General features: G+C 31.9%; 2 protein-coding genes across 8 annotated transcripts; one reads left to right on the top strand and one right to left on the bottom strand.

Annotated features, from left to right (window-relative positions):
- The first annotated feature begins 546 nt into the window (after positions 1-546).
- Positions 547-6069, top strand: LOC141687512 (uncharacterized). Of its 7 annotated transcripts, none has more exons than XM_074492813.1 (8): positions 604-621; positions 1187-1273; positions 1390-1538; positions 2024-2100; positions 3244-3393; positions 3812-4097; positions 4983-5216; positions 5342-6069. In XM_074492813.1, exons 3-8 carry the CDS (start codon positions 1392-1394, stop codon positions 5690-5692), a joined length of 1245 nt encoding a protein of 414 aa, XP_074348914.1. In that variant the 5' UTR covers positions 604-621; positions 1187-1273; positions 1390-1391; the 3' UTR covers positions 5693-6069. The 7 variants fall into 7 exon arrangements, with proteins under 7 accessions (XP_074348916.1, XP_074348914.1, XP_074348915.1 ...); XM_074492812.1 differs by lacking the exon at positions 604-621 and adding an exon at positions 649-946; XM_074492815.1 differs by lacking the exon at positions 1187-1273 and having other exon boundaries at positions 547-621.
- Positions 6070-20813: 14744 nt separating this feature from the next.
- Positions 20814-25684, bottom strand: LOC141686085 (zinc finger BED domain-containing protein RICESLEEPER 2-like). Its single transcript, XM_074491143.1, has 3 exons — positions 25549-25684; positions 21638-22467; positions 20814-21536 (listed from the first exon to the last, which is right to left on the bottom strand). Exons 1-3 carry the CDS (start codon positions 25682-25684, stop codon positions 20814-20816), a joined length of 1689 nt encoding a protein of 562 aa, XP_074347244.1.
- Positions 25685-27611: the final 1927 nt, after the last annotated feature.

Genomic DNA, 27611 nt, shown 5'->3' on the forward strand with positions numbered 1-27611 from the left:
GGGTAAGCGGGTAATAAACTGCTCCGCAATACCTCGTTGAATAGCAAATCATATCCTACAAAAAACAGATTCAGCCGAGCCTGCAGTCATAACTTTTTTATTCACGATCTTCTGTACTCTCCTAGAAAACTCAAAAGCATCAAATTCCAAGAATCCAAATATGTTAAAAGCAAAAGGCATGAACATGTGTTGATTATTTTTCATGCCTGATCATGTTTACGCACGTTTGCCTCAGCTGCTTTTGTAGCCGTCTGATCAACTACAAACGGTTCATTCCCAAATTCACTTAAAGGAGAAACTCTTGTTAGTCCATTCCCGAACGGTATATTTTAATTAAATAATTAGAGACTATACTTTCTTTATTAATCTTAAAAAAAATTCAAAAACTTATACATCAAATTTCGATATATTTTTAGGCTCATGTCTCGATGGGCTATTATGCTAGTTATACACTATATAATAATTGGCAATAATATTATTACTTATAATTTATTCATGGAGATCCAATATTGCATAAGCTTGTAACAAATCAGTAGATTGGTATTGAAAACACACTTTTGTGAAGGATAAAGTTACTGAAGGGATATCATGATATCATCGAGAATTCGGATAATGAGGAGGGTGAAGGTGTTGAAATTTCAGATTTTACTGATAACTCTCAGCAAATGATAAGAAAAAAAAAAGATTACAATATGTTTACTGATAACTCATACCCTATTTCATAAAACAAAAAGGTGGAAATCAGAATGTATCTGTTTTTCATATTGGCTTGAAAAATATATTTTTCAAATTCTCAATTACAAATAAGAAAAAAAAACCTCTTCTTGTTTGTATTGTTTACAGCATTCAACTCAAAGCCCCCATTGTTTCCAAATCATAAGATCTTTTCTCCAAGAAATCCTTTAGATTGGGGTTTTAATTTTGTTTCTTGGGTTCAAAATTGCAGGTATTTTTAGTCATTTTTCAACTTCTTGCATGCATTTTCATTTTCTTTTTTATGTAAATATGATTTCAAGGCAATTTTATTGTACTTGGAACCTGGGATTGTTGTATTCTCTTCAAAGATTGAATCTTTTTGTGTGTGTTTTGATTTTTACAAACCAAGAAGTTGAATTTAAACTTACCCACCTGAAATAAATTAAAATTTAGGGTTTGTGATTTATGAATGATTGGGATTTTATTGCAGGTGCATTGGATAATATATTGCATTTTGGTTGTTGGTGTTTTCATTTCAGATGTGTTCTAAATCCTAACAATTTGCCTTTTATTTGAGGTTTGTGTACCTAATGTTGAATGTAGAGGCTTATTTGTGTGTTTTTTTACGAATTGATGGAGATAATGATTTGAATTTGTATTGTTGTTGTTCTGTTTTTACGGCAAATTGATTAGGAATGGGGCATATACTGTATATTCTTGTTGCGTTTCCCTGCATGGTTGGGGCCATTACTTTGGCAATTTATCATATATACATGCACCTGTTGAACTATACCGAACCTGTTTATCAGAGATACATTGTGCGCATCATCTTTATGGTTCCTGTGAGTACCTTTGGATTTCTATAGTTCATGTTGAATTCTTTAGTTCTGTCACTAGCTTCTTTATTAGTCAGGATGCATTTATCTGTTTAGTTTTATAATTAGTTTTATACATCTATTCTTCATCAGTTAATTCATATTATTTTTTTTGTTCTCCATTTTTAAATAATTCACAATGTTTTAAAATTAATCAAGCCAAAATCAATTTAAGTTCCTCCTTTCATTAGGTTGTATCGGTATGTAAAAATTTGGTACACTACATACATATTGATGTTGTGGATGATAGAAACTTTTGAATTTATGGTAAACACTAAGTATGGAAAATAGATATATGGCTTGCACATATATTATATACCATGTCGAGTTTATAAATATGCTTATCACAGAGAAATTTGAAACCGTGAGTGTTCATATCTACTTTATCTTTCTTGCTCTTGTAGACTTATATTCCCATGTGTTAAGTATTACGAACCTTGCATATTTGGCAGGTTTATGCATTGATGTCGTTCCTGTCCCTTTTTGTAACTGAGAGCGCCACAATATATTTTAATTCTATTCGTGAAATGTAAGTGTTGCAGTATCTTTAATATCAAATTGTAATCTTTTATACTTTTCATTTCAGTTACCATTATATTAATTAAGTTTAGGTTATCATATTGTCTTCAGAATTATATTTCAAAAAGTAACTTGGCAAAAAAAATAGTAGCACTCCTAAAGTTCCACTTGTCACGCGGCATTCATTTTTTGTACATTTATTTGGAAAAAATCTAAGCGATGCATTGTTAGGGTGCATATATGCGTGATAATCAAGCACTTGTAGTGTTTATCTAGATCTTGCTCATTTCACAGTCGGCTACTCCAATTTATGGTGGAATCTGCCTTTGGTCCTCTGTGCTTTAGGATACCAATTAGCCATCATAGCTAAGGCTCACTCAATAAAAATGTATGACAGGTTGTGTTCCCTGCTTTTTTTTAAGACATGGATCGGAGCTATGTGTTTAATAACCAAATAGAAGAATGTATGGGATTTTCCTATTGAGGTACCTTTCATCAAAGAGTTTAAGATGTAAATTACAGACAAAAAAATGAGTTAATAACACAGGAAGTAGGAACACTTATATGAGATCCATATCACCTAAGTCGAAGTGTAGAATGGCCCATCTAATGTAGGACTATATATGAAATATATATGCTTCCTTGGATTTCGTAAAATATTAAAAATATGACTAATTGTATGTGCGTCTATGACTCTAATTTCTACAAAATTATGTAAATTTTTAGAGGATGGCATCTTAATGTAAGGCGTTGATATATATGAATAGTTTACAGCTCAAAATAAAAAGATGTATACGATTCTAAAGCTAATTCTTTCCTTGTACCAATATCTATATAATGCTTGAAAAAATTAAATTGCAGTGCTTGAACTTGGCTACATCATATAGTAGTTTTGATAAATTAGGGGAGACATTTTTTTAAGTACATTTATTATTTTTTTTAATCTGGTCGTCAAATATAGTACATATTCCTAAGTTGTACAGTTGTGGTGGATCTATATACGAGGAAATGTCTTTCGTAAAGGCAGTGTCAGCGTGTTATCTCTTGTCCCAGTATACACTCATTTAGTTTAAGCTATTCTTGTTTGAGTTTTTTAAAATGAAGCTATAATTTCAAGGGTTTTCCTTTGATTTATTTATGTTATTGATTTCAGATATGAAGCGTGGGTCATTTATAATTTCCTTTCCTTGTGCCTGGATTGGGTAGGTGGTCCAGGAGCTGTTGTATTAAGTCTAACCGGCCGTATTATGAAGCCAAGTTGGTGTCTAATGACATGTTGCTTCCATCCGATTCCACTTGATGGGTGAGTTATTTTTCAGAGCTGACCATCTGCGTGCAGTATTCGGGTACCTGATGTATGATGAGGTTTTTAAGTATAAATCTTTTTATGATTCGGCATTAGGAAGTTTAGGCTATAGTTTTTAGTAATAAATAACAGGGTCAGATGATGAAATTGAGCCGATCTAATATAAACGTCAGTTAACATCTTTCCGTCCTATATGCAATAGGGGTTGTTTATATGTTTGCTCTATAATGTGTGATGGTAAATTTTTGATAATTTTGGTTTTATATTAGCCAGGGTTATGTTATTCTGTTGCCTGATGTGATCTAATAATTGTACAAATTTTATGTTAATTTCGTAATAATTTAAAATAAGCTGAATGTTTACCCCCCCCCCATATTTGACAAGTCATTTTGCTGAAATTCTTAATGCTATGTAGGCGTTTTATTCGAAGGTGCAAACAAGGGTGCTTGCAGTTTGTCATTCTCAAGCCTATTCTAGTTGTTGTTACAATCATACTCTATGAGAAAGGAAAATACCACGATGGAAATTTCAGTGCAAGACAATCATACCTTTATCTCACCATTATCTACACGTTTTCCTACTCTACGGCGTTGTATGCTCTGTACTTGTTTTACGTTGCTTGCAGGGATTTGCTCCAACCATTTAATCCTGTTCCTAAGTTCATCATCATCAAGTCTGTTGTTTTCTTGACTTATTGGCAGGTAAAGAGCTTGATCATGTACATGTTTTACAATTTTAGTGATGTACTTCTGCTGCATTTTTTGTCTAAATTTTGTAATATTAGTTTGAACTGTCATATGCTTTATTATATATTTAAACTAAGTTCTTGTTGGGCTGAAGATTTTTTACCTTTTTTTCCTTGACTATTAATCCTAGTGAAAATATGAATTGAGCCACCCTGTCAACTCAAATTCTATAGCTGGAAGCACTCACCGTACCATGTTAATCATCCGATATCGTTCATGTATCCATTTCTATCTTTCATCAATCTAGAACTCGATAGACTAGACCAGAATCAAAATTTGTCAATTGTATATAATTGAGTTTATCCACCCAATTGAATCTAACTTCGTCTATAACTTATGTCCCTTCATATGTGTTCATTCATCTGTCCAGTTAGATAGATTCAGTCGAGGTCAATCTAATGACCATGAATGTTTATGTTGTGGTTGGTAATATAAATTTCCTTACTCTTTTACCCTTCAATAAAGGCAATATGGTAGAAGCTGTTATTTGACTTTTTCACCATTTTTTAAACAAATTTGTTAAAATACTGGCACTGCGGTTGAACAAGGTTCCGTTGAAAGATTATCCCATGAGGGATCATTGTATTTGCAGGAAATACTTGTATTGATGAATAAATGGGGTTTCTGTAAAATATATGTACTAATTGTTAAACAAAATTATGAGAAGAGTTGTTTATTTCAAGAAACAATTACCTGAAATATTGCTAATAGAATAATGAAAAAATCATTATGCTGATTGGAAACAAAAATTGCGAATATCTTCAATTTTTTGTTTAAAGGTGGGTGAAATTGTTTGAAGTATGTTGTATTTTCCTATTTATTCTCTTCATTTGTTGGTAGGGTGTTACATTTTTTTTGGCTGCGAAGACTGGTTACATTAAAGATACAGAAGAAGCTGCTGAAATTCAGAATTTCATACTCTGTGTTGAGATGCTCCTAGCAGCTATGGGTCATTTTTATGCATTCCCATATAAGGAGTATGCCGGTGCAAACATTGGTATTTCTCGTGGGTTTAAAGAAAGCTTATTACATGCTCTTTCGGTAAATGATTTCTACCACGACACTGTTCATCAGGTTAGCTGATGCACCTTCAGATCGTCTTGTTTCCTGCTTAGCTACTTTAAGAATGCATGATATTTTTTGTGTTCTCCATTGTACCTCTATTTATTACTAGAGTTTCTCATAAATCTTCCTTGCAGTTTGCACCAGCTTACCACGATTATGTACTCTACAACCATTATGAAGGTGACGAGGGAGCAACAAGGTACCGGACACGGACCTTTGTCCCAACTGGACAAGAGATGGATATGGTGCGAAAAAGCAAGAATACCTCAGGAAGCAATGATTCATGGTTATCCACTGGTTCTGACAATAGCACCCCACGTAACCAGAGTACAACATGTGATACTTCAAAGGCAGAGGCAACGAGCTCCTCCTTGCTGATGGAAAGTAGTTCTATCTCCATGCCATATGAAATGTCACTCATTGACCTAGACGTCCCCAATTATTCAGGAAAGGTACCTCCAACTAAGTACAATGGAACAAGGTGACAAGAACATTAGTCACGGATCTAACTAATTCAATTATACGACTTGAATGTAATATCCACTGCGAAAATTTTGAAGGGTTGTAATTTCCACTGGGCAATATACGGTGGGAAAATAATTGAAGGGTTGTAACATTCACTGCCTAAAGAACTGAAGAGCTGTGCTCGAGGTGCTTAGATACATGTCTCCTAGATTCTAATTCTGGGTCTTTTGATTGAACCAAATTAGTCCCATATCACTGATCTTGATATTGTCATTAGCTTGTACATTTAGGATTCTACTTTTTACCAATCAGTAATTAACCTTTATTGGCAGAAAAATGTTTTACAGAGATGATAATTTTCGGGATGATATTGGAACAAGATTATGATGACAAGATACTATTGTGAATTTATTTTCTTTGGAAACTTTTGAAGCAGAGAAAGAATTATATACTTTATACCAGTGTTTGATTTGGTTGTACCTATTGCATGTTTTGAAGTTGTCAAGACAAATTAATCTCAGACTGTTATTGTCAATTAAGACTTGAGACTAAGTTTCCTACCTGTTATTGTGGCTGGCTACTGCTGCTGTTGCTTCACGTAGAAGTGTAATGCTTGCTTCATGTTTTCATAACCAATCTTCATATATTCTTGTTGACTTCAGCAATTTAGGAGGAAATAATTATACAAACTCTGAATATTACCGTCATGTTGCAGAGTCCAAAAAATTCAGTGTATTGTTTTATGCCAAAAAAAATAAGTTCTGGTAACAATTAGTGTAGCTTATGTTTGGAAAAAATAACAATTGTAGTAGTGTAAATTTTAAAACAATAATAAAATATGTAAATATTTTGTAAATGAATGACTATTTTTTCAATATAATAGATATTAAAAAGAAAGATGAAACCCTTAAGTTGTAATGCAGCTATTATATACAAGAATGTATATAGAAGAACATGATGATAATATTACTGAGATTAAAAGTCTCATTAAAAAGACTAAATTATTCATGTTTGAATATTTATATAAAAGATGTGATTTGTGGAAATCGAACTCGAGATATTTCATTTACCTATACAGTCACATACCACTACACATCACATGTGCTTTTTATCATACACATATATGTAAGTGTACTAAATGAATATTTTATTTTACTTTAAAGATAGGTACTTGAATTCCGCAAAAAAAAAAGATAGTTACTTGAATATTTGTACAGTTAATTTTAAAGAATTGAATTCCAGATATAAAGTTAGGCATAGTATATAAATTGATTATTATCTTATTTATTAATTATTTTTTAGTATGAAAATATATCTTATATATTTTTAACATATTTTTTATTATAAAAATAATTAAAATGTACATATATAATTTTTAAAGAAAATATTCAAAATAAAATAGTTTATATATAAATAATCTATATTGGTATTACATATTTAGATAAGTTCGAATTATAATGAGTCAACACATTTTAGTTTATTTCGAATTTGAAATCAGAACTTGACCCGTTATTCAAAAAATACTCGAAATTTGACTACATGATGCGGGCGGAAAACATCGTCACATTCTACGTTTAGTAAATTTAAATTACAAGCTCGGCGAGAATATCTTACCAATTATGTGAAATTTTTTAATATTATGTTAATATAAATTAATGTGTTTGAGGTCTTTATAAGATCAAGTCAATTGATTGTTTATATTAAAATTATTAACTTCACTTAACGCATTATTGTTTTTGGGATTTGACCCGATTTTAAAAATATTCAAAATTTGATATGAGATCTCATGAGATTTGTTGAAATTACGATGATATATTAAATCGATTTATTTTTTATTTTTCACTTAAAAAACTAGCTTTTTAAAAAGATTCTTTTAGATAAGCAATATTTATTGATCAAGATAATATTGTACAAATATTTTAAATTATTTTAATATTTTGAATTCTTCAAATAAAAGTTATATATATACACTATATTGTAGAATTTGATTCAATGTATTATATATAATTTAAAGAAAAAATATATATTGCTCAATAATTTGAAGAAATTAACCAGTTCAACTAATGTTTATAAAACTTTATCGAATTGAAAAATATTTAATTTTAGGAGAATAGTATACAATGTTATCCAAATATTATTTGAAAAAATATTAGAGTCGTAATGAAAGAAACTTAAAAATGATTTAAATAACGATAATTTTTCCTTCGAATTCTTGAAAAACAATCATGAATATCAATAATAAGTCTTACAATATATAATTTATTTTTATATTACAACCATGATTGATACTCGATTGTGTAAAAAATAGATATGGATTGTTTGTCAGTGATAATGTGAATACCATATATAAATTATTGCAATTTATTTATTACATAGTTTTAATTTTTGAATAATTATAAATGCATGTTATTTAAGTAATCAATTGACTCACTAGATGTTAATAATGATTATACATGTACATAAATCAGCTATTTAACATATAAATAATTGAAATCATCGTAATTTACTAAGAAATGTAACATATGGCCATTTATATGTTGACACACACATATAACTTAAACTTACTTTATTTACAGTAGTGTAAATAAAAAACTAATATTTTTCCATACATGATTAAATTTCAAAAACTAACATTTTTCATTAAAATCAACTTTTATATTAACTGTAGTGTAAATTTTATATTATTGTATATTATGATTGCAAGTCATTCTGACTTCAGCTATGCATCTTTTATCTTTTTAAACTGGGTAAGTTAATTGGAAGTTAGTAGTGAATTCAGTAATAATACAGAAAGTACATATAATTTATTCAAATAAAATTCATAATTTTTAGTCAACTCTGTATTCAACATATATGTTAATTTTTAGTTTTTTCTTTATAAACATAGTAACGCTATTCTATAGATCAAGTTTAATAGTTTCGTTTTAAACGTACACTTACTACATGTTTATATTCATTCATTAAATACAAATTATACAACACAAACAAGAATATATATATATATATATATATATTGTACTTAATGAGCTATATTAGAAACGTTGTGTAATTTGACAATGTCTTGTACGAAAATAATACACATTGATAAACAAAAAAAACTTGTATTTGATATACGTTAGATATTGTACAACATATACAAATAATAAAACAACTAAAAACATTATAATTGCATGACATAAAAAATTCTAGAAAATGACTCGTGACTCGCACAGATTATTATGCTAGTTTATTCATGATGACCAAACCATCTTAAACTTTTTACACCAATTATATATATATATGATTCTACCTTATAAATAGCACTATTATTATATTTATTATATTAAACTATTTTATGAAATTTAATATTGAATTATATGTATATAATGATTATGTCCATAAATTTCATAACTTTTACTCTCAAATAACTTCAATTTCTAACATTTTTACAAACTCCTTTTATTTTTATTATATTTTTTATATTTTCAATTTTGTTTTTTTTTGGTTTCAATTAGCTCAAATTAAAATCCTACATTTATATTGGAACATTTTAGTATATCATTGTTGAATATTTTTATTACCTTTCATGTTTATGTGGTATTTCTTATGATTGCAAATTTATAGTAAAATTTAGCATACCATAAATTTTAATATTTCATTTTGTGATATTAACTTACTTTAAAATTACTAAATTGTAGTATATCAAAATATTAACCTTTACTATCAAACCATCAAAACTCACTTGAACTAATTATTTATAGATATGATATAATTTTGTAACTTATTACACAAACATGTTATTTACTTTAAAATTAAATATAGTAAAAAATAACAAACCAATTTCTTGCTCAATTCGCGCCTCTAATCAGACCATGCCCAACTAGCAATTAGCATATTGATACAACCAAATTTTGTGGAAACATTAACCAGAAAACAATTTCGAATAGACACGCACATTGCACACACGCACATTGCACGAGGGAGTGAAGATGAATATAATGTCTTATTGTCTACTAAGATAACTTCAAACAAATCATATAAGTACTTAAATTACAGTTTTTTCTACCAAAAGGGAACTAGAGGTTTCTGCCAAAAGGGAATTACATAGGATGCAAACTAACAGCAACGAGATGCACTCGAAAACGAACCCAAAAGACATAAGATCCATGACAAAAGCAATGAATGAGTAAAACTAATGCTTTATCAATGTTCCAGAAGCCTGCCAAGTAACTTCCTTTTCCTGAAAAATATATGCAGAAATTAGGTATTGCGCAACAGCAATAAGACGGTTATTTTTAGGCAACAGCAAAAAGACAAAAACTAGAAGAAATTTTGATGGCTTATGAGCCACAAGAGCAAAGAAGCTATGAAACTAGAACATATTCTATGAAGAGACTTGTTTTTCCATGAATTGCACCCACAGCAAAAACATAAATGCATGTAAACAATTTTACCAGCACATCGTGCACGACATTCAAGTAGATATGAAACTACATTCCCTGCAAATCAGTTGCTTACTTGCATAGACATACGAAAATTAAAGGAAAATTGGGTACGTGACAATTATTTGCTCAAAATAGTATGGCATTTCTAAATTAACCCAAAGGGCACATCAATGATATGCAATGCTTATCTAGATATCTATATCCTTTACTCATTATTTGCTTCAAATAAAAAACTCGAACTACTATCCCTTAAAACGGTACTAATCTATAGATGGACTAAGTTTTCTAATCCTCCAAACTTATACTGCTACCAAATATGGGCTAGGTGAACCCATTAAACATATAAAACGCACCCTTAAATAAACCAACCTATAATTTACAAGTAAACACTTTATTGCATTATTAACCTCAAAGGCCATGTTTGTTTGGAAGGATTATAATCCAGGGATAATAATCCTTTCACTATAATCCCCTCCTTATTTTTTTAAGGATTATAATCCTTTAAAATAATCCAATCCCGTATTTGTTTCTAAACATATCTTAAGAATTATAGTCCTTTAACTAGTCCTATCCCTTGTTTGTTAGGTAAAAATTTATAAATAGGATTAATCATATTTAAAAAAATAATTTTTAAATTATATTCAGATCATAATCAATTTGGTTTTGTGTAAAAGAATAAATAAACATATTTTTGCGGAAAAATTATATAAATTTTGCATACATTTGAATAAACTAGAAATATTTCATGATCATTAAATATTAACTACAGAAACATAATTCAATAATGTTGCAATAATAAAAGGTTCCAAAATGACTCCATTAAAATAGCTTATACAAAGTTACTGTGATGTCCTGTTACTGCACTGAGTTGAGAAATCTAGAAATCAGCATTTTGGAGTAGTCTCACACATGACCAGCTAACTTTAAATGCACCAATTCAGCTTGCATTTTGGAGTAGTTTCACATTGCTCTTTATCCAGATTTTCAATAATATCCGCAGGGGCCTCTGTATGTTCACCAGTAGCTCTGTCCTTGCCAAAAATTTTCTGCCAATCATCATACCACTCTACGGGCTTGTTACGAAGTTTAGCCAATTCTGAATCTCGCTGCAACAAAACAACATTTAAGTGTCACAATCACATATGTTTTGTTCAATTTAAAAAATAGAAAAAGATGGCATAAAGTATCTCAACTTTAAAGTTCAGATTCAAAATTACACATACGTAATAGTAATAAAATTAAACATTGAGCTATACTAGAGCAGGGTAATATTATAGTCTATAGATAATAAATCCACTACTAGTACTTGTACTAACCAGACTAAAAAATAACTAAAACCGTCGTAGCCTTGAGTTAAATAACTAAAATCAGACTACTACTAATTTATTCTTTTAAATTAAAAAGTTAGTATTAAATTGGTTCGCGGTACTTGATTTATATATATTTCAGGTAAGCCAGCAGATATGCAGCATACATATCTGCAACTTTAATACTAAAACACAAGTCATTGCTTGGCTTATAGTATCCATATACTGAACTCAGAACAAAACCAAAGATATGTCAACTAAATTTACTAAAAGATTTGATAAAAACTTCAATTACCTTGCACATTTGAGTCCACACATCTTCATCATCAATACTCAACATTTTATTAGAGTCATTCCAAGCAATACCACTGGTCGCCAAAGCACTGTAGACGGAACCCCATAATTTTTTCCACGTCTTTATTTTCGACTCTATATGTGGCTTTTCACGCAAATCAGTACCTGGAATGAGTTTGATCATATATTTTTCCAACTCGATTAGATAGCCAGTTTTGTATTGCCCATTATCCAACTTGTAGCCATCCGCAATTATTAGATAATAAGAATCTATCAAAGCCCTTTCTTCTACTAATGTCCAAGTCCTCCTATTCCTTCCTTCTCTGGGATGTTTTCCAGTTGATGAGGATGCCATTAGAACTTCTGCAACAGACAACAGGATGCCATTAGATTCTAGTAAAAATCATAACATCAGGGTCAGGGTCACATTCTACTAATGTATGCTTTGATACATTTAGGCATATAGCCAAAGATACACTGGTTCACTTTCTATCAAACTAACACATTAAGCTGTTTTAAAATGCACAAGTAATATTGGTAAAATTCAGTGTTGCAAGCCAAATGCATTTTCACAACATACAAAAAAAATCAGACTCAAACCTAGCAGAATGTAGTATATAGGTTTGTTAAAAATACATTATCCTTAATTTTAATTAATCATGAACACTGTCAACCTGTCATGTTAACATAACTTGATTACTAATAGATACTGCCTACCTGATTTAGTTCAGTGACAATTGGGATATTAATCCTAATTAAATTCTATATATATTAAAATTAAGTATAGCATAAAACAAATCTCAATTCTGGAACTGAAAAGAAGTATAAAACAAAAGCAAGCAGAAAATTGTCATAAATCTGCCAGTTGACAGAAACTAGAACATCTATTTCTGTAGTGCTCTTGGTCAGGTTGCACCAAATCTTGCCGCTGTTGCTAAAGGTTGACAAAACCTAATGAAATGTAATTACTGATCAAAAGCAAACAAATAAAAGCAAATGTGGGTATTGGGATTACCTCTGCAAGGAAAATGAAGTATATGAAACAGAGAATCGAGGAGACACCCTGATTCAAGCGAGCAGATCGTAATTCACCCTGATTGCTGTCAGACATCACAGTTTAAAATAGTTATCAACCATTTAACTAATATACATGTATTGCAAGTGAATGGAGTTGCACATAACTAAAAAAATCAATTATCCAAGTCACAGACATTATCAATTAAATATAAAATATTAAGAAACCAACAAAGAAGAATTAAAAACCAACAAACTTTAATGTAAAATGATCAACTGATCAAACTAAAAAGCTAGTCTCAGGATATTAATATAATCATGTCACAATACAAGGTTTCAGAAATCTTAAATTTAATGCTATTACAATCAACTACTACTTTCAGCCTTGCCAAGGAGCGAGACCTCTCTTTACCCTCCATTCATTATACATTTTTACACCCATTTGACGTCTCTTTTCCGTCCATTGACTAGATGGCTCACATGTATCAATAATGTTAGAATCCAAGTTGATTGCTGATTGATTGGCTTGATCATCATAAACTGCATCATAAGGATCACCGCCCATTTCCTTTCGAATCAGATTGTGCAAAAGGACACATGCGGTGATAATGCGACACTGAATTTTGTAAGGATAGAAGGAAGGGCTTCTAAGAATGGACCAACGTAATTTAAGAACTCCAGAAGCTCTTTCAATTACATTACGCGCAGCAGAATGTTTCATATTAAAGTATTCTTCTGGACAAGTCGGACGCCTCCCCTTTTTCCATGTTGCTAAATGGTACCTATGTATCCTATGCGGAGCCAAGAATCCATCACCATTTGTATATCCGGCATCACAAAGATAATAATATCCTATATATGTTAAAGTTAAATTTATGATGTGAAAATTTTAAATTTACAATGACTAAAGTAACTATACAAGAGTTTTAGTTTTACCGGCAGGAACTCGTAAACCATTCTTACGAGTTATTGCATCTCGAAGTACTCTGCCATCTGCAGCAGAGCCTTCCCAACCAGGTAACACATAGGTAAACATCATATTCGGTTTACATACTCCTAAAACATTGGTAGAAATTTCACCCTTTTTATTCCTATACTTCGTATGTTCGTGCGGAGGGACTCTAACTCTAACATGAGTTCCATCAAGAGCACCTAAACAATTCTACAAAACAGAAAAATATTTAAAAATTTAAAAAATTACAATTATGCATCAAAAAAATTTAACAGCCTTAAGTGATGATATCTACCTGAAAGCATTTCCACCTAGGATCATTGCAGGATTCGGTAATTGGTTCAGGCTTTTGTAAAAGAACATCGTGCAACCGTAAGACACAATTAAGAACTGTATTGAAATATTTGCTCACGGTTTCACTTGATCTTCGATAAGTATGTTTAATTGACCTATTTTTTTGATGGCCAGCTAGTATGTGCAAGAAAAAACAAACTTGTTCTTCAACGTTCACATTTCTTGAGTCGCTTAGACCATACTCCCGAAGCAATTCACACAAGATATCATATGTATTTCTATTCATACGAAGTTGCTCCTTAAGGGTCAAATCTCCATCGTTAATGGTATCATCCAAATAATCAGCCCCCCTTTTTCTACGAAGTAATCTTATATCCCTACTAACTCTCGAACCACTTTCAGAGGTTTGATGCAACAGACGTATTAAATGCATAATATGCACATATAAGGACATTATCATACTCAAATGACGAACTAGTTGATGTAATACCATCAAATCATCCAAGGAGGTCATAATGATATCTATAAAACAGAGTTGCTGTAAATAACTGATTCGCAGAAACAACATAAACTTTAACACATGAACTAAAACTTGAGTTAGACATTCAAACAAACAGTTTGTCTACATTAAAAATTAAAAAAATAAACTACTAAAAAACAACAGAAACATATCACACAAAATAAAATAACATAACAGATACATAACATTGCATTATCTGAAAATTGAACTTGTTTTAAATTAAAAAATTATTCTATAATCAGAATGCATCAACAAGAATTTATCTGATACACAAAAACACAAAAACTGATATCAATGTAAAAGATTCTTACCAGATAATAATAGAGATTGTAGTTATTTAGAACCAGAAGGAAAGTTGTAGGTATATATTTGTTTGTACAGAAGCCATGGAGGCATGGAGGCGGCTGAGTAGAAAAAAAATGAATGAGAAATGCAGGGTTGTAGATATACATAGGTATGGCCGTAATTATTGTAACAAAATAAGGGTATTTTTGTCTATAAAATTTTAATACCCTTGTTATACCTTCACGAGGTATTATATTATCCTGTTGGATAATAGAAAATGTTATCCAGCTCTTATCCTAGGATTATAGTCCATTGCTCAAATTTGTAAAACAAACAAGGGATAACTTTTTTTTAAGGATTATAATCCAATCTCCTCCTTTATCCCATTAAACAAACATGGCCAAAATGTACTGGATCCGCCAGACTGAAATGGGAGATGTCCTTGTTAAGAATCGGGGTTACTCGTACAAAATGTAATTCTGAAATGACTTCTACAAAGAAAGACCTATTAGAATTGGATTAGATAAGGAAGTTGATAACTTAACTATAAAAGATGAGATGGAGATAAAAAAAAATTAAATCAGTAATCAGTACCCACTTTTTACATTTGCTTTTAATTTTCCTTAAATAGAGTATAATAGGATGATCAAAAACAATTTTTTTTGAAAGGTACTACCTAGTCATAATTTCTAAAAAAACAATCAGTTTTTCTATGGACCTAACTCTTTCTGACCCAGGAGAAGGATTTAAAAGCATTAACTTCTTGAAAAAACGAAACCTAACCTACAGAGAATGCATTAATTACTGAATGTGTTGATGCATCCGCATATATTTTAGCTCTGTAAATAATAAATGTTGCTACTTCAGAAGAACCTATTGGCACTATGCATTCAACATTTTATACAAAAACCAGATAACCAATCAAAGGAAGTCTACAATTAATAGGAGCATGTTTAGTTATACGGGAAATTAATTTAATGGGCGCACATACCTCACAATATATAGCTTTCTTGAAGTAAAAAACACACTTAACATACAATTTGGAAGAGGCAGAAGAAAATTATCATCAGAAAAGGTTGTGTTAGTTTACCTAAATGAGGCAATAGAATTCAGTCCTTTTTAAGATAGCTCCGACAGCACACCAACGCATTAGGAAGATCTGGTCCTAGGAAAGCTAGATTTGTATCAGCCGGTCGAAAATCTCTGTAATAATAAGCTTCAAATGAACTGACTACTGAAAATGGTATTGCTAAAAAGTCGCGGGCCATCTTGGATAGTATAGGATATTTGGGGCTTTCAGTTTTCCACCAACTCATCAAGTCAAAGTCTTTGCTCCACGGCAAGACGGGCTCATCAAAATACCACTCCAGTTCAGACTTTGGGGGTCGATAGCTTGGTTTGAGAAATTCATTATACTCATCCAAACAATTAAACCCAAAGTTACAATTTTGGAGTCTCTCAAGTGTATAGCGAGGAAGATCTTCTGAGTCCGAGAGAAGTTCTTCCGAGTCGGAAGGAAGTTCTTCTGAGTCTGAATCAGAGAGCTTTGCAGAGGGCTTTATATCAGAAGGCTTTGAACCAGAGGGTTTTGGATCAGAAGGCTTTGAACCAGAGGGTTTTGTATCAGAAGGCTTTGAATCAGAAGGTTTAGTAGTCTGTGATTCAAAACTATGAATCTTATAATCATCATATATACCCCGAATTGCCTCCAGAACAGATGTGACCTGCTTGTTTCCCGAGTTACCCTCAAACTTCAAAGAAGAAAATTCTACATATTTCATCTTACAGCGAGGATCCAGCACAGTAGCAATAGCCAACACCATGAACATGTCATTCCGGTACTCATCAAACTGCTTTAGCATTTCTGTAATTATACCTGAACTGTCAGGACTAATAGACTCTTTCCTCAAGCTTGCCTGAAGCTCACAAAGATTATGAAGATATATGCTGGCAGTAGGTTTTTTTGTGAAGAACAGTACCTCTGCTGCATTATATATGTAATCCACCAGCCTACAGACGTATTTAAGTTTCGTCCATTCTTCCTCAGTAGGTGGGTCGAAGAAAACACTTCCAAATTGCTCCGAAAATTCTCCATCAACCTCCGCCTTTATTGCATCCTGTAGTCTACCGAATGTAATGTGCCAGTACATGAAAGATTGTTGCAAAATTTTCCAGATTATACTGTCAATGTTCTTAAAAGCTGCTTCCACCATTTTGCCTAGAAGGTTAGCACAACAGTAGAGTTTAAATGGCTAGCATTTTACTTGCAGTGTTTTCTTCTCCTTAACCTGATCTTCGACCACCTCAATCACTTCATAAATCATATCACGATACCCATGAGTCACAGTGGATATCTTATTCTCAATGCGTAAGTCTGATATACGCTTCAGAATTGTCTTGTCATAGCCAATTTCCATAATGCGGTCTACATCACCATAGTAAAGAACCCACGACTTGGGTTTCCAATTATCATCAATAAAATGAGCTCTTAGACACAAAATGTCAAAAAGATCTTGTTCATCAGAATCTTTGGGCCTACGAAGACCATAAGTGTCCAGCTTGACCATGTCTATTGAGAGGGCAATCCGTGCATCTAAATTTTCAATAACCTGCACAACTTTTGCTCTCTCTTCCAGATAAACTTTGAAGCAACTATGTCTTAGGTCACGATAATTAAAAGGAAAGCTCGGGTTCATTCCAGTTACCAACGTTTTAATAGCTGGTAGCGTCACATGTTCATCTTCACAAACAAACCTTGCCATAGCTTCATAAACCTTTTCAACATCACAACCACTCTCATTATCGCTAGCAGTAGACTTAGGGAAGAATCTTGTAATACGATGACTAGGTATGACCTTACGTTTACTCTTATCCATATCTGAAAAACAGAATGCAAATGTACAAGAAAGAATCTGTAAGTAACAGTCAACCAAAAGTGCCCAAAACTAAATCTTCATAAATTAAAAAAAAATGTAAGTTTGGACCAAATAAAGCCCTCAAACAAACACAACCACCCCCATTAACCTGGTTAAAATCCCATGAAATAAACGAAACAATATATTACAATATAATTTTGACAAATGTTTTTATACTAATCTTAAAACCCTATCAGAAACCCTACATTTTTTACTGAAGTAAAAAATGTATATTGTTTGGGGGTTTAACAGTTTATTAATTTTTTTGATCCAAACACAACACAACCATATCAAATATATGACAAATAAGAAAACAGGACAATTGAACACTCATTTCAAAACATTATAAATATGCTAATCACATTTTAAATAAGGATCAAACAGGGGGTATGCATCAATCAAATAAACATGTATTGATAGATACAAAGAGATATGTATGTACATGACGATTGAAGATAAATATGAGAACCTGAATTGGGGGGACGAAACGAGGAATGCGAAAACACTCAGAGTCCAACTCAACCCTCTGCTCCTCTAAAGTAATAAAGGGGAAGTGGGGGTAAAGTTATTTACCGTTTTAACCTCAATTGGAACTCTAAAATTATATCTAGTTTTTCACTAACAAATTTCCTCCATTTCTTTTGTCCATCGATCATTTAAATCATTTAACCTTGTTAGTTGAAAAAATGAAAAAAAAAATCCTCGTTAGGTGAAAAATGCTTTGCTGATGCTTCAGTGTTTACACAGTAGTTTAAACTAATTAACGTGATTATAGGAATATTGAACACTTGCGATTACAATAACGAAAAGTTTTAAATTTTTCTTGCCCTTAAAAGTATGACCGGTTAGGGTAGTTTCATCCTCGTAAATTAATGTTTTGCCTGAATTTTGTGATTGTTACCGGACTTGTATTTTCTAGAAAAAGTTGTAGATTGCGGTTTGATGAGATCCATAGTCCATGATATTGCAACTGCAAATCTTTTTTTGTCAATGAATTGTGAGCAAATGTCGTAGAATCTGAAAACCAATTTTTTTGGAATTTGGCTAATAACATGATGCAATCTATTGCCCGTGATTGCAATTTTCGATTTCAAAACACATAATTTTTGGTTCAGCAATACGGTTTGATTCCAAAACCAAACCCCATCATCAAAAAGAAGAAATTTACACAGATAATAATAATAATGGAGTTTCCCTTCAACTAATTAAATTGCTTATGGAAACATAACCGCAAAGCGTAAAGGTCTGGATTCTTGTTAAGTAGGTTCATTTCCATGAACTATTCCCCGTAAAATTTTTTGTTCAAAAGGAAATCAGATTGAACGCAAACCAAAAGACAACAGATCCATCAATCAAAATACATAGATTCACGAAGTTTTTTACCAATGCATATTCCATGCTCCTTAGTCCAGCCAAATGACTTCCTTCTCCTGGAAAACATGTGCAAAAAATAGGTACAGCTTGTGAGTCACAACTGAACAAAAAAACCCACAGCTTAGGTATCTCTGCATGGCTTATGAATTGCGAGCCGAAACAGAAAAAAAAAAAAAAACTCTCTGCATGGCTTATGAATTACAAGCCAAAACAGAAATTAAAACTATGAAACCAGAACCAGAAGGTCTTCTTCATTAAGAGGCTTGGATTAAAGATTAGAACTCATAACCCGTATCATCAAATTAGTGAAATATGAGACTGAAAGAAATGCCCGATACAGGATACTGGCATGCTTTAAAAAAATTCTGACACACCAAATAACGTTCTGTCTTATATTTCTTTCTCAAAATAAAATAAACTTCAAATGAAAATGACATGTTTCACCTGGCTCGTAATTTTCTTTTCAAAATAAAAAAAAACAGATAAATACTTTATCTAGGAGCAAGTCCTAACACAACTCTTTTGAAAAGACAGTTTTATATACACTGTCCATGTTTTCTAGTCTGTCAAATAGAACACCAGTGAAATTGGGTGCGGTTAACCATATTGAGTATTGAGCCATATAAAAACACCCTTACAAAATGAACCAATTAAAAAATAATACGCCATATTATTCATGCATTGACAAAAACTCAAATGCATACATGATCCTCCAAAGTAAATACGGGTTCTATGAAGACCACTCTATATTGGAGACCCCTAAGGCCTATTAACCTATTAATTTCTGTAGGATCAAGTATAATCTAATGATTCTAATAAAGACTGTACACCTTTTTTTTACAACTTACATGTCTAGCAGCAGTTATACATCCATTTATCCAATTTTTTTCTAATTTCCTTTTCAGCAAAATTTTGTCACCATAAACTCTATCACAACTTCACTTGTAGTTATGTTCTTCACAAATCTTCTAATCATAGGTACCAAGATAAGTAAGTAAATCTGGAATGACCTTCTGTGGAGGAAGGCTTGTCAAAATAAAATTACACGATCAAGGATGGACGCAGAATCAAAACAGGGGTCAATTTTTTTAAACCACGTATATAAAATACACTTTATCATTCATAATCATATCAAAATAAAGACTCATTTGTTTTTTTCCTTCAGTTGATACTTCAGCACCCATTTGTTTTCAGTTGATCATCGTTTTTCCAGAATATAGTCCAATTAAATTATCAGATTTTTTTTCTTCTCGGGAGTTGCTTGAATTATAACAAATTGACCAATTAGATTTGTTCACGGGCCTAATTACTCACGACCCTATATATCAGATATGGAAAAATTAACTTTTATAACATAAAAGATGACAAAGTGAGACCTAGTCGCCAGAGATTGCACAAATTCTGCCAAGACAGAGGTGAAAACTAATAGGTGGCACTAAATATGTTCATGCATCAATGCATACATTTATGTAGCTTCTTCGCAAATACTAACTTTGACACATCAAAAGGAGATATTGGAACACTATATTGATTTTTTTTAAGAAACTAGATTAATAATCATTTTGCAGAAGTCACGGTTATAAAATAGTTTATTCATCATTGAGTGATTTAAAATTTATGAGCTTACACACCTTATGTTAATTATTTAAATATGAAAGCTTTACTGTAGCCAAATTAAAGTAAAACAATTGACTTATAATTTGGCCAAGAACAATATTCATAAGAAGTCTAATGTAAGCTTACCTTGATAATGCAAGAGATCTCAGTGCTTCTGAAGATAGTAGCTTCGACAGCACACCAAGGCATTAACTAGATCTGGTCCCAAGGTATCAAGAGATTTATCAGCCATTCGAGAATTTCGGTAAACAAAAGCTTCATATGAACTGGCTACTGAGAATGGTATTGCTAGAAGGTCACGTGCCATCTTGGATAGTATGGGATATTTCGAGCTTTCAGTTCTCCACCAACCCATTAAGTCGAAATCCTTGGTCCATGGCAAGACAGGCTCATCAATATACCATTCCAATTCAGACTTTGGGGGTCGATTGTTTTGTTTAACAAACTCATTATACTCGTCCATACTATTAAACCCAAAGCTGCAGTTTTGGAGTCTCTCAAGTGTACGCATAGGAAGATCTTCTTCTTCCCAAGGTAGTTCTTCTTCTGAGTCTGGATCAGAGGGCTTTGAATCAGAAAGCTTTGTTTGAGAAGGTTTCAAAGAGTTCAGTTCTTCAACACTATGCATATTATAATCATCATATATTCCCCGGATGGCATCCAGAACAGTTGTGACTCTCGAGTTATCCAAATTATGGTCATACTTCAGAAAAGAAAATTCTACATACTTCATCTTACAGCGTGGATCCATCACAGTAACAATAGCCAATGTCAAGAACATGTCATCCCAGTACTTATCAAACTTCTGTAGAAGATCTGCAGCTAGATCTAACTTGTCAGTACTCATAGATTCTTTCCTCAAGCTTGCCTGAAGCTCGTGAAGATTATGAAATATAAGCTGGCAGTAGGATTCTTTGTGAAGAACAATACTTCTGCTGCATTATATATGTAATCCACCAGTCTACAAACATAGCTTAGTTTCTTCCATTCTTTCTCATCAGGTAAGTCTGAAAGCTCAGAATGATATTGCTCTGAATATTTTCCCCTAGCCTCCAACTCAATTGCCACTTGTAGATTACTTAATGTACTATGCCAGTGAGGGGAATGTCTTGACGTTCTATCAATGATATCGTCAATTTCCTCAAAAGCCGCTTCCACCATTTGACAAAAAAGATTAGAACAACAATGTATTTTAAATGGCTGGCACTTGATTTGCAGCTTTTTCTTCTCCTTAAGCTGATCTTTCACAGTCCCAACTATGTCATCGTATTTAAAAATGTCCCCTGGTGTAATGGTGGATATCTTACTCTCAATGTGTAAATCCAAAAGACATTTCAAAATGGTCTTGTCAAAGCCATTTTTATAGATGTGGTCTATACCAGCATAATAAATAACCCATGACTTCAGTTCCCAATTATCCTCAATAAAATGAGCTCTTAAGCACAAATAGTCCAAAGGCAGTTGAAAACTATAATAATCAGTACTGTCACGCCTAAGTATATCCATCGACAGGGCAATCAATCCATCTAAATTTTCCAAAGTGTGCATAACTTTTGCCTTCTCTTCCTGATAAACTTTCAGGCAACTACGTTTTAATTCTAGATAACTAAAAGGAAATTTCGGATTAACTGCCCTCATCAAATCTTTTACAGATGAAAAAGACACTTCTGCTGAGCAAACAAACCTTCCCATTTCTTCATAAATTCCCTCTACATTGCAATTAGACTCATTATTGCGAGTAAAATTGTCTTGTTGCTTGTCAGCTTCCGGAACAAATTTACGTTTACCCCTATCCATATCTGAAAAGAAAAACAGCTCAAGAGCAAACTAAGAAAAAAGCCATAATCCATAATCCAACATCAAATAAACTATAGTCTCAGCCCACCCCATAAAATATTTTCTTGTCAAAATAAAAAATGGAATATGTAGGATAATAAAATCAAAATCTAAGTGGGCATAAATCACTATATAGATAATAATATCGATTTCAAGTGAAAATTAAAGCAAACTGTGTACATGCCAAAATAAATTCTTAACCTAATAAAGAAAAAACACCACAAATTTAAGCTCTACAAAAAAATTGCATTCTCTAATACCCTAGTATAAAATAAAACCTAACCTAACAAGTGCATTTCTTTCCTGAACTAATACTATTTACATGGAGAGAAAATAACATAAACAATTTTCATTTCATTTATTCAAGCAGAATGTAAACATATTAACAGAAATGAACCCTAGAAATTGAAAAGAAAATTACAAAAAACATTTTGCATTTTTTCACTGAGCAGTAAATGAAAATTAAAGTGAATGTATGTGCAGAGACAAAGAAACCTGATCAAACGACAGAGAATGCGCAAACACCGGGATACCAAACAGTGTACAGTGTTTAGTCTTTGGCGTCCTCTTAGTTTATGCCGACCAAAGGTAGGGAATTCGATTTCCATCTATATTTTAATTCAACGGTTATTTCCTTATTTTGGTTAATAAAAATAAATAAAAATAATGTTATATATATATTAAATTACTAAATTATTACTCCCTCACAGTCCCTTCCAATTGTTTACATTTATGAGAGAGTGTCCGGCACGCATTTTAAGGTGCATGAAAAGTATAATTATGTAACTTATTTTTACAATTTTCTTTTTCTGAATAAAAGTTGAATGTTTTAATTTTTATTCAGAAAAACAAAATTATAAAAAACAATTACAGAACTATACTTTATATGTACCTTAAAATACGTGTCGGACACCCTCTAAAAAATGTAAACAATTGAAAGGGACGGAAGGAGTATATATAATCTCTTTATTCCGCTAAATTAAAACAAAAACTTATCATATTAAACTACGATCCCAACTCATTCCTAGTTCTTTTATTATTTTAATTATAAATCTATAATTATTATATATATCATATAAATAGATTAAAATTAGTATATAATTGGATAAAAAAAAATCAAAATTTATTTAAATATTAATGGAACCTGTGTATCGCACCGAATTCAAGCTAGTATTTTTTTTTAAAAGAAAAGCCGAAAAAAGTTTAGCAAATAATGTGCATGTTTGAGAAATTTTAAAATAAGTAACTTACGACTTAAAACGAATAAGTGACTTACAACTGATAAGTAGATAAATACTTATAAATTATATAAGTGTTTAGATAATTTTACTTAAAAATCAGAATTTCTTTTAATTGAATAAATTAAAATATTTTTTTTAAATACAATTAAATTAGTTTGTGATTGTAAAATTAGAATAATATTTAAAAACATATAGTTTAAAATTAAATTTAATAAAAAAGTGAAAAAATCAAAATAAATTGAGAAAAAATATTTTATTACTAACATTCAACTTATCAGCTTATAAGTTATAAATTCGACTTATAAATTGGATCGAGAAACACACTTCAATAAGTACTTACCGACTTATAAGTAAATAAACAACTTATTACGAATCAACCGAACAGGCCCAATATGGTTGTATTACTAACATTAACATAACAATAACTTAAATAATTTTTCTTTGGACATAAGTAACTTAAATAGTTAAACCTAAAATTTGGAGAGTGTATAAATGATAATATAACTTTTTTGTTGGTGGATCGGAACTTAAGAGTTTATTAGTATCATATCCTTATCGATATTATCTATAATGTTATAATCAGAATGGGATATAATTTAGTTCAATGGTTATTCCCTAATTTTGGCTATTGAAATAATATATAAATAGTATTATATATTCGTTAAATAACTAAATTTTTAAGTTACTAAATATAGTCTACTTATCCTACTAAACTACAAACACAATTTATTCTATTATTAAAATGATAATTAAAATAGTGTTATATATCCACTAAACTACTAAATTTTTAAACTACTAGACACAGTCCACGTATCCTACTAAACTACGATCGGGTTATCCTATAATTATACTTATAAATTTATAATTATTATATATTTATATATATTTTTTAAATTTATAATATGACGAGATAAATAAAATTTTTAAATATTAACGAGAACACGTGCATCACTAGTATATATAATAAACATAATGGAAATCTTATCCAAATATTTTGTAGTCATCTAAAATGTAATAAGTACTGTCAGATTTGTAAACAAGTAGATTATAGCCGTTAAATTTAAAATTAAGAATTTTTTATTATCAATGATAAATAGGCATCTTAAATCGATCAGAACATTCTACCTTTTCAATGACAAAAACAAAAAAAATGACATTCTAAATTAAATATAACATTAATGAAAAATTTGTAAATGTGTTTTATTCTCGATGTCTTCGATAAATTTTGTTGAATAATACTTTTTAAATCATCGCTGAAGTAAATATTATTTCATAAATTTAACGTGGATGGTAAAATTATCTAAATTTGATTTGCAAAACTCATGATAAAGTCGAAAAAAATCAAATGAAAATTAGTAATTTTTTAATGTGTTTGAACTTTAATTTTATTTTCTTTCATTAAATACTTAAAATTAATTAACAATTTTTAAATAACGGTTGTGCATTAAATACCAAAATATTAAAAATTTGATAGTCGATTAGTCTGTACTATACATGGATTTATATAATAATGGGACTACTTTTGTATCTATATTATTTATAGATATAAACCGTGGGGTTTGAGCCCCACGGTGTGAGAGTAAGAACTTGCTTGGGGGAGATGAAGATAGAGAGGAAATGATGGTGGCTGTGTGTGTACTTGTGTGTAGGAGAGTGTGTGTGTGTAAGAATGTGTCTAACCCCTAAACCCTTTTCCCTTTAGGGTATTTATAGCCCAAAGGTAGGATTTAAGGGTTGGTACCTTTAGATCAGGGTTGTTCGTTGTAGGAGGCGGAGGACGCCTGAATTGGGTAGATTGCATACAGGTTTCTAGGTAAGGACCACCTTCAGGATGCCCCAACGGTGTGCTGACACGCGTCATGCTTGTCTGGGATGTTAGTTGTTGATAGCTGTCACCATCACGTGCCCATGTGCCCCTCATTGGTGGGTTGTGGGGCATGCCTGTGCTTGGGGGACCCTCCTCGGGTCTGCTCTAGCTGGGTTGGATCCTTGCTGGGAGGTGACCCTGGTCCTGGGTTGGATCCTAGCTAGGAGATGATCTTGATTCTGGGTTGGCCCTGAGCCTGGGTCTCTCCACTTGACTACTTTGGGTGAGGGGGTCTCGGTCCTTCAACTGAGTCTGTCTCATCCTAAATCTGGGCTGAGCTCTAGTTGTGTTGTTTATACCCTATCATTTGCCCCCCCACTCCCTTATGTAGATTTTCTGGATGAGGGAGTAGAGAAGGGTTATGTAACCGTTGCTGTCTTAGCATAAAATTCTGATTCTTTCTTGTTCCCCAATCCAGGTTTGGTGTTGTCGAGACCAATCCGGATTCAAGTAGGAGAGAGTGGTTGTCTTGGAAAAAATTCTGCTTCTTTCTTCCCCCCCCCCAATCCTGGTTTGGTATTGTAGAGACCAATCTGGATTGAAGTGGTTGCCTTAGAAAAAATTCTGCTTCTTTCTTGCCCCCCAATCCGAGTAGGGTGCTGAAGATACCAATCCGGATTGAAGCAGGAGAAAGTGGTTTCCTTGGAAATTTTTTTGTTTCTTTCTTGCCCCCCAATCCGGATTTGGTGTTGTAGAGATCAATCCGGATTCAGGTGGAGGAAAGTGGTTTCCTTAGAAAAACTTATGCTTCTTTCTTGCCCCCCAATCTGGGTAGGGTGTTGAAGATACCAATCCGGATTGAAGTAGGAAAAGTGGTTGCCTTAGAAAAAATTCTGTTTATTTCTTGCCCCCCCCAATCCGGGTTTGATGTTGTAGAGATCAATCTGGATTTAGGTGGAGGAAAGTGGTTACCTTAAAAAAAATTCTGCTTCTTTCTTGCCCCCCAATCCGGGTAGGGTGCTGAAGATACCAATCCAGATTGAAGTAGGAGAAAGTGTTGTGAATATGTTGTGAACTTGATGATTTCATTAACAAAACACCTTAGTAGATTTTACTTAGTGAAAAATGTAGCACTCGACATATAAGGAATATAGTCCCGACGGATGACTCAATATAGTCCCGACGGATGATGATTTATTATCCATCGAGTGAGTAGCTTGTGTAATAATGAATCTGTAGCACATTTCCGTATACACCTTGTTTAGATTCTATAGTAGCACTCAAGTCATGTTGACTTTAATTAGATATGCTGAATAGGTTGATTACTTGTACATAGATGATGTCTTGTAATTCTGCATAAATGAAATGAAGTCAAGCGCCAGATAGCTACCCGACGGATAAACAACAATGCCACTCGACGGATGATCAACAAGGCAACCCGACGGATGATCATGTACCCGACGAATAATCAATTCAAACATCTGTTGACAGTGACAACACAGTCACATGCGTCGAGTGTATGCAAAAGGAATGTGGAAGCCTATTCAACTGGGTTTTAGAGAACAAAGAAGCATTGCCATTTTCATGTTATTATGAATATATTCAAAGCTGATGGAATAGAGTATTGAAGCAACATAGTATTAGACTTGATAGGTTTTATTTTATTATCTTGTCTTATTACTTTGTAATCTTGGTGATAAATAAACCAAGAAGTAGCAAATAGAATAAAGAGAACAAGACTAAGAACATTATCTCAGAGAAACAATTATAAGCTGCATCCTTAGTATTTCTCTGTAAACTTAGTTGTTCATATTTGTAAGCAGCTGTGAGCTAATCTTGCCACACAGAGTTCTCTTGATATAATATATATCTCTGGTGGATACATTCAAATCCACCAGAAACTTTTTAAAGACTTGTGTTTTTAATTACTTGTGTTTTGATTTTACTAACTTCTTATTCCGCACTTTGCAAATCAAACACTTATATATTATTAAGATAGAACATTTTATATATTTTTTTTAAAAGGTTCAAGAATTCCATTCAACCCCCCTTCTGTAAT

Source organism: Apium graveolens, chromosome 9 (genome assembly GCF_009905375.1).
Source record: "Apium graveolens cultivar Ventura chromosome 9, ASM990537v1, whole genome shotgun sequence".
Classification (NCBI taxonomy): Eukaryota; Viridiplantae; Streptophyta; class Magnoliopsida; order Apiales; family Apiaceae; genus Apium; species Apium graveolens.

What these genes read in the sequence shown, in the direction of transcription:
- LOC141687512 (XM_074492815.1), top strand. Translation starts at nt 1,392, where the DNA reads ATGGGGCATATACTGTATATTCTTGTTGCGTTTCCCTGCATGGTTGGG. An exon ending in TTTAATTCTATTCGTGAAAT is followed by an intron (nt 2,101 to 3,243) that starts GTAAGTGTTGCA and finishes TATTGATTTCAG; the next exon opens with ATATGAAGCGTGGGTCATTT. An exon ending in ACCACGACACTGTTCATCAG is followed by an intron (nt 5,217 to 5,341) that starts GTTAGCTGATGC and finishes TCTTCCTTGCAG; the next exon opens with TTTGCACCAGCTTACCACGA.
- LOC141686085 (XM_074491143.1), bottom strand. Translation starts at nt 25,684, where the DNA reads ATGCCCCACAACCCACCAATGAGGGGCACATGGGCACGTGATGGTGAC. An exon ending in TGGTCCTTACCTAGAAACCT is followed by an intron (nt 22,468 to 25,548) that starts GTATGCAATCTA and finishes TTTTCTTTTCAG; the next exon opens with ATATGGATAGGGGTAAACGT. An exon ending in AATGGAAGAAACTAAGCTAT is followed by an intron (nt 21,537 to 21,637) that starts GTTTGTAGACTG and finishes CACGAGCTTCAG; the next exon opens with GCAAGCTTGAGGAAAGAATC.